The sequence below is a fragment of the Helianthus annuus genome, chromosome 7 (assembly GCF_002127325.2).
Source record: "Helianthus annuus cultivar XRQ/B chromosome 7, HanXRQr2.0-SUNRISE, whole genome shotgun sequence".
NCBI lineage: Eukaryota > Viridiplantae > Streptophyta > Magnoliopsida > Asterales > Asteraceae > Helianthus > Helianthus annuus.
This window is the reverse complement of record NC_035439.2, coordinates 73196744-73204789: the sequence shown is the minus strand read 5'-3', so window position 1 is coordinate 73204789 and position 8046 is coordinate 73196744. Positions and strand designations below refer to the sequence as shown.

Genomic DNA, 8046 nt, shown 5'->3' with positions numbered 1-8046 from the left:
CTTCATCCTGCATTGAAATCGCATGTTGGTTTTTTAACATGCGAATTCATCAAAATTATCAAATGCGAAATTGTTACAAAAAAACAACATGCGATTTCATTAAAATTATCACATGCGAAATCGTTACAAAAAACATGCGATTTTATCAAAATTATCACATGCGATTTCATCCATGCTATTTTATAACATGCAATTTCACATCGCATACGTAGCGTACGTTAAGAGATATTGTACAGTATACTTTCTCTCTCTCTCTCTCTATATATATATATATAGGGGAGGGACAGAAAAAAAATCCACTTGAATTAAGAAAACTCAAGAAAATCTTATGTAACAAAATTTTTTTTCTTTAAAAAAAGGCTCTCGGTATCCACACATCCCCTCTTTTTATTTGCACATCCCTAACCCTACAGGAAGTGTATTGGGCTATACGGTTCTTGTGGGTCAAAGCGTATCGAACTATACGCTTCCTATACGTGTACTTGAAGTACAACTTTTCAGACACTTTTCATGCAATGATTATGGGACCAGAGGAACCGTATAGCCCTATACGCTTCCTATAGATTTTTTTTTTCAAAAGCAGCATATGGCTCTTATTATTTTTTTTTTTTTTGAACGGAAAGGAACGAGTAACAACCACCGTGACACCGGGCGCTGTGGTCAAGGTCGACTACTCAACCGCCACCAGCCTCTTGGCTCTCCCAAATACGTGGAAACCCGACCTCTACCCGTCCGAAGGAATGGCAGTGGAATAATCGGTAAAACCTCGCCTCCCATCCAAGATGAACCATATTGCCTTATACGCTTTCTATACTTTACTTACTTTACTGACATGGGAAACGTATTGCCCTATACGCTTTATATACTTTACTGACAACGGAACCATATTGCCTTGTACACTTCCTGTTGGGGGCACTTTTCAGATCTTTTAAGTTATGAACTGCGTGTATGTCATAGCGAGGTGGTACATCGTACCAATAGGAATCGTGTTGCCTTATACGATTCCTATTGGTGTCGCATTTAGAGTGTGTTTGGTATGGGGTAATAGAATGAATGAGGTAATGGAATGAACGAGGGAATGCAATGGATCATTACCATTCCATTTCGTGTTTGGTTACCATATGAGAATGAAATAAAGTATTACCGTGTATTGTTTGGTAGGCAAGAAAAACAAGGGAATAAAATTTGCGGTGAGTGGTGGTGGTGGTCGGTGGCGGTGATTGTGGCTGGTGAGAGGTGGCGGTGGTGGGTGGTGGCGACGACGAGTAGCGGTGGTGGGCGCGGCAGTGGTGGCCGTCAGTGGTTCTTGGTGGCGCCCGAGGCAATAGTGGGTGGCAACGACGGTGGTGGTGGGTGGCAGTGACGGTGGTGGTTGGTGTTGGGGCGGTAGCTAGGTGGTGGGGCGGCGACGGTGGGTGGTGGCCGCGGCGAGTGGCAATGGCGGCGACAGTGGTGTGTGGTAGCGGCGACGAGTGGCAATGGAGGCGGTGGTGGATGTTGGCGGTTTTTGTTGGACTATAGTTGGGCCGAAGCCCATTTTGACGAAACTCACCCAGACGAAACTCATGTTTCGTTGACCAAGTGATGGCGAAACCCCCCTTGTTTTGTCGAGTTCAGATTGGGGTTATTGCACTAAGGTTTCGTCGGTTATACTTGTGACTTGTGAACAGTTTAATAATTTATAACAAGTTTGTAACTCTAACCAGCTCATAACTAGCTCATAATTTACACATACTCAATAATACACATATTCAAATAGTACACATACTCAAATAAATTTCAAAGATAAAGTTTGTAACAAGTAATGTGTCAAGGAAAGGTCTTTGAAACTCGGGTTGTCACAGCATTGAATTACAGCTATATAGACCAATACGCTTCTTAGTTTTTGCGAGAATACACTCATCCCCGAAAGTTTGGATATATAACAGATTTCTGGTCCGATAGGAATCGTATTGCCCAATACACTTCGTATGGAATTAATTCGTAATGCCCTATACACTTCCTGATGGGTCCCTTCGCTTTTCAGATCAATATGAAGTGTATTACCCTATACGCTTCCTATTGGGTCCCTATGGGAAGTGTATTGCCCAATACGCTTCCTATTGATTTAATTCATCCACCAACCAAAATCCTATAGGAAGCGTATTGCCCAATACACTTCCCATTGATTTAATTCGTTCACCAACCAAAGCTTTATAGGAAGCGTATTGCTGAATACACTTCCTGGTAACTGTAAGGAATCGTATTGTCCAATACACTTCCTGTTGGCCTCACTTTTTAGTCCTTTTCACTTTTCAGTGCTTTTCTATGTAGAGATCAACCTCCTATAATAACCTAGTGACCGACTGACCTGCTACCATTAAGACAAAAGCCCAAGAATACTCGTATAAAGTTATAAACTGCATCCCGTGTTTTAGGCATTCTTTATCCAATATATATTTTTAATTACTGAAAGGAGCCTAGTGATGCGACGTAGAACACAGTCATTGTCAAGGTGTGTATGATTCGGCGGTTCGATTATTATCCTCAACCGAAACCCCACCCAAAAACCTAAACCCTCACCCTCACCCCCAACCCCACCCCCACCCCCACCCCCACCCCATCACCACCCAAAAACCTAAAGCTAAACTCTAAACCCTAAAGCTAAACCCTAAGCCCTAAAGCTAAACCTTAAAAGCCAAACCCTAATATATTTAGGGTTTAGGGGTTATGATTTAGGGTTTATGGTTAAGAGATCCTAGTTAGGGTTCGACAAGCCGGTTCCAACGCCGCTGGAATGAGTCCAATCGGAGTTCGTTTGAGCCGGTTCCCACTGTTCCCCGGTGATGGGGGTGGAGGGTTTAGGTTTTCGGATGGTGGTGGGTGTTCAGCTTTTTTTTTTTTTTTAGTAGTAGGTTTATTTTTAGGAGCCTTTGTACACTTCTTATTTTTATGAGCCTTTGTATTTGATCCTAAACCCATGAAATGTATGTATAAATACATGAAGTGAAAGTATAAATATATGAAATAGATTCATAAAATATGAAATACATGAACTGGATATATAAAAGCTAGAAATAAATTAATGGTTCCGTTATTTTTGGTTAAGCAAGAGTACAAAAAACCGATAACCGATTTCTAGTTAATTCGGTGTTTAGTTGATTTCGGTTCAGTTTTGGTTAACGATTCAGTTATTGCTCACCTTTAAATATTGTTAATCATATAACATAATAGTTTTTTAATTAAAAACAGGATAACAATATTATACTCAAATTAACGAGAATAAAATGCAGTTAACTTTAATATATATATATATATATATATATATATATATATATATATATATATATATATATATATATATATATATATATATATATATATATATATACATATATATATATATATAGTTAGGTTAATGTACAATGTCCCTTATCGTACAATATGTACGCGCTCATCTCAGCCGTCAGATCTTCATCCTGCATTGAAATCGCATGTTGGTTTTTTGTAAGAATTTCGCATGTTGGTTTTTTAACATGCGAATTCATCAAAATTATCACATGCGAAATTGTTACAAAAAAACAACATGCGATTTCATTAAAATTATCACATGCGAAATTGTTACAAAAAACATGCGATTTTATCAAAATTATCACATGCGATTTCATCCATGCTATTTTATAACATGCAATTTCACATCGCATACGTAGCGTACGTTAAGAGATATTGTACAGTATACTTTCTCTCTCTCTCTCTCTCTCTCTATATATATATATATATATATATAGGGGAGGGATAGAAAAAAATCCACTTGAATTAAGAAAACTCAAGAAAATCTTATGTAACAAAATTTTTTTTCTTTAAAAAAAGGCTCTCGGCATCCACACATCCCCTCTTTTTATTTGCACATCCCTAACCCTACAGGAAGTGTATTGGGCTATATGGTTCTTGTGGGTCAAAGCGTATTGAACTATACGCTTCCTATACGTGTACTTGAAGTACAACTTTTCAGACACTTTTCATGCAATGATTATGGGACCAGAGGAACCGTATAGCCCTATACGCTTCCTATAGATTTTTTTTTCAAAAGCAGCATATGGCTCTTATTATTATTTTTTTTTTTTTGAACGGAAAGGAACGAATAACAACCACCGTGACACCGGGAGTTGTGGCCAAGGTCGACTACTCAACCGCCACCAGCCTCTTGGCTCTCCCAAATACGTGGAAACCCGACCTCTACCCGTCCGAAGGAATGGCAGTGGAATAATCGGTAAAACCTCGCCTCCCATCCAAGATGAACCATATTGCCTTATACGCTTTCTATACTTTACTTACTTTACTGACATGGGAAACGTATTGCCCTATACGCTTCATATACTTTACTGACAACGGAACCATATTGCCTTGTACACTTCCTGTTGGGGGCACTTTTCAGATCTTTTAAGTTATGAATTGCGTGTATGTCATAGCGAGGTGGTACATCGTACCAATAGGAATCGTGTTGCCTTATACGATTCCTATTGGTGTCGCATTTAGAGTGTGTTTGGTATGGGGTAATAGAATGAATGAGGTAATGGAATGAACGAGGGAATGGAATGAACGAGGGAATGCAATGGATCATTACCATTCCATTTCGTGTTTGGTTACCATATGAGAATGAAATAAAGTATTACCGTGTATTGTTTGGTAGGCAAGAAAAACAAGGGAATAAAATTTGCGGTGAGTGGTGGTGGTGGTCGGTGTCGGTGATTGTGGCTGGTGAGAGGTGGCGGTGGTGGGTGGTGGCGACGACGAGTAGCGGTGGTGGGCGCGGCAGTGGTGGCCGTCAGTGGTTCTTCGTGGCGCCCGAGGCAATAGTGGGTGGCAACGACGGTGGTGGTGGGTGGCAGTGACGGTGGTGGTTGGTGTTGGGGCGGTAGCTAGGTGGTGGGGCGGCGACGGTGGGTGGTGGCCGCGGCGAGTGGCAATGGCGGCGACGGTGGGTGGTGGCCGCGGCGAGTGGCAATGGCGGCGACGGTGGGTGGTGGCCGCGGCGAGTGGCAATGGCGGCGACAGTGGTGTGTGGTAGCGGCGACGAGTGGCAATGGAGGCGGTGGTGGATGTCGGCGGTTTTTGTTGGACTATAGTTGGGCCGAAGCCCATTTTGACGAAACTCACCCAGACGAAACTCATGTTTCGTCGACCAGGTGATGGCGAAACCCCCCTGTTTTGTCGAGTTCAGATTGGGGTTATTGCACTAAGGTTTCGTCGGTTATACTTGTGACTTGTGAACAGTTTAATAATTTATAACAAGTTTGTAACTCTAACCAGCTCATAACTAGCTCATAATTTACACATACTCAATAATACACATATTCAAATAGTACACATACTCAAATAAATTTCAAAGATAAAGTTTGTAACAAGTAATGTGTCAAGGAAAGGTCTTTGAAACTCGGGTTGTCACAGCATTGAATTACGGCTATATAGACCAATACGCTTCTTAGTTTTTGCGAGAATACACTCATCCCCGAAAGTTTGGATATATAACAGATTTCTGGTCCGATAGGAATCGTATTGCCCAATACACTTTGTATGGAATTAATTCGTCTACCAACGAAACCTATGAGAAGTGTAATGCCCTATACACTTCCTGATGGGTCCCTTCGCTTTTCAGATCAATATGAAGTGTATTGCCCTATACGCTTCTTATTGGGTCCCTATGGGAAGTGTATTGCCCAATACGCTTCCTATTGATTTAATTCATCCACCAACCAAAATCCTATAGGAAGCGTATTGCCCAATACACTTCCCATTGATTTAATTCGTTCACCAACCAAAGCTTTATTGGAAGCGTATTACTGAATACACTTCCTGGTAACTGTAAGGAATCGTATTGTCCAATACACTTCCTGTTGGCCTCACTTTTTAGTCCTTTTCACTTTTCAGTGCTTTTCTATGTCTGAAATGCCTGCATGACAGAGAGTGTCAGGGTTTAGTGTATGAATGGGAAGCGTATTGACCTATATGGTTCCTATTGGTGTGGCATTTATTGCTTTTGAACCCTATAAGAAGCGTATTGGGCTATACACTTCATATTAAGGGATGTACACTAATTTTTGAGGGGTGTCTAGATACCATGACCCTAAGAAAATTAGTGAATGTAAGTTACCTGTTTAATCTTCATTGAGGCTATTCAACTTTCCTTTTTTGACTTATTGTCTTATCTTATCCCAGAAATGATTTAATGTCGTAGGCCATATTGGAAATGACGTTAAACACGTTGATTGTTGAAAAAGGTAATTTAAAAAATAAAAATAAAACGATTTATGGGTCAATTTGGACAGGTTGGCCCATTGGATGAACCTTTTTTGGGTTATTTTTAATATTTATTTATTTTTAGTATTTATTTATTTATTATTGCTAGATAAAAGATTAATGCCGTATATTTTTTCTTGTGAACCAAATGTTTGTTTGTTGCTCGTTTACCAATTATTTTGATGAAGAAATAGAAAACGTAAAATGTAATTTATATTAATTAAATGATAAAAACTTTAGTATTTGGTAATAAACATCTTATCTTACTATACTAATAAACGAAAATCCTTTTGTACACATGTCACTCTCTGGTGCCTCCTCTTTTTTAATAATAGTACTAGGTTAGAACCTCGTGTATTACACGGGTTGAATAAATGTAATTTTATATATTAAATAATAAAAAAAAGTTAGATCTTTATGAACCTTGTATATTGTACGGGTTAAATAAATGTAATTTTATATATCAAATAATTAAAAAATTATATCTTTAAAAACCATGTGTATTACACAGATTAAATAAATGTAATTTTGCATACTAAATACTAAAAACGTCATATCTTGAAAAAAACCCGTGTATAATCGGGTTGAATAAATCTACCAACTAATAAAAAAAACTGCACCCTTAAAAACCCCGTATATTACACATGTTGAATAGATCTAAAAAAGAGTTATATCTTTAAAAACCATATGTATTACACAGATTAAATAAATGTAATTTTGTATATTAAATACTAAAAACGTCGTATCTTTAAAAAACCCATGTATAATCGGGTTGAAAAATCTACCAAGTAATAAAAAGAATTATATCCATGAAAAACCCCGTGTATTACACGTGTTGAATAAATCTAATTTTACATAGCAAATGATAAAAAGTTATATCTTTAAAAACTTCGTGTATTACACGGGTTATATAAATGTAACTTTGAATAGTAAATAATAAAAAAAACTTTAAAAACCCCGCGTTTTACACAAATTGAATAAATATAATTTTCTATACCAAATAATAAAAAAGTTATATTTTTAATAAATTAGGATAACATTTAATATTAATTTATTATTTATATATTTAATATAAGATAAGTAGGAAAGAGAGGTATTTGTTTTAAAAATATATTAAATTAACAATTTAGATTTGAGGATAAATTTTATTAAAGTATGATAAGATTTAATATTAATTTTTTATTTATTTATTTAGTTAATATAAGATAAGTATAGATTTGAGGATACCTTCAATGAATGACACGTGTCCAAATTATTTTTAAAAGCTCCGCGTTTTACATAAATTGAATAATAGAATTTTGTATACCAAATAATAAAAAAGTTATATTTTTAATAAATTAGGATAACATTTAATATCAATTTATTATTTATATATTTAATATAAGATAAGTAGGAAAAAGAGGTATTTGTTTTAAAAATATATTAAATTAACAATTTAGATTTGAGGATAAATTTTATTAAAGTATGATAAGATTTAATATTAATTTATTATTTATTTATTTAGTTAATATAAGATAAGTATAGATTTGAGGATACCTTCATTGAATGACACGTGTCCAAATTATTTTTAAAAACACCGCGTTTTACACAAGTTGAATAAATATAATTTTGTATACCAAATAATAAAAAAGTTATATTTTTAATAAATTAGGATAACATTTAATATTAATTTATTATTTATATATTTAATATAAGATAAGTAGGAAAGAGAGGTATTTGTATTTAAAATATATTAAACTAGGTTAGAACCCCGTGTTATACACGGGTTGA

At 36.4% G+C, this 8046-nt stretch overlaps 1 protein-coding gene across 1 annotated transcript; it reads right to left on the bottom strand.

Moving 5' to 3' along the window:
* Positions 1–4599: 4599 nt before the first annotated feature.
* LOC110866419 (serine/arginine repetitive matrix protein 1-like) lies at positions 4600–5121 on the bottom strand. Its single transcript, XM_022115569.1, has one exon. The coding sequence runs from the start codon at positions 5119–5121 to the stop codon at positions 4600–4602; it is 522 nt and encodes a 173-aa protein (XP_021971261.1).
* Positions 5122–8046: the final 2925 nt, after the last annotated feature.

Coding starts and splice junctions, on each gene's coding strand:
- LOC110866419 (XM_022115569.1), bottom strand. CDS start 5,121: ATGGGCTTCGGCCCAACTATAGTCCAACAAAAACCGCCGACATCCACC.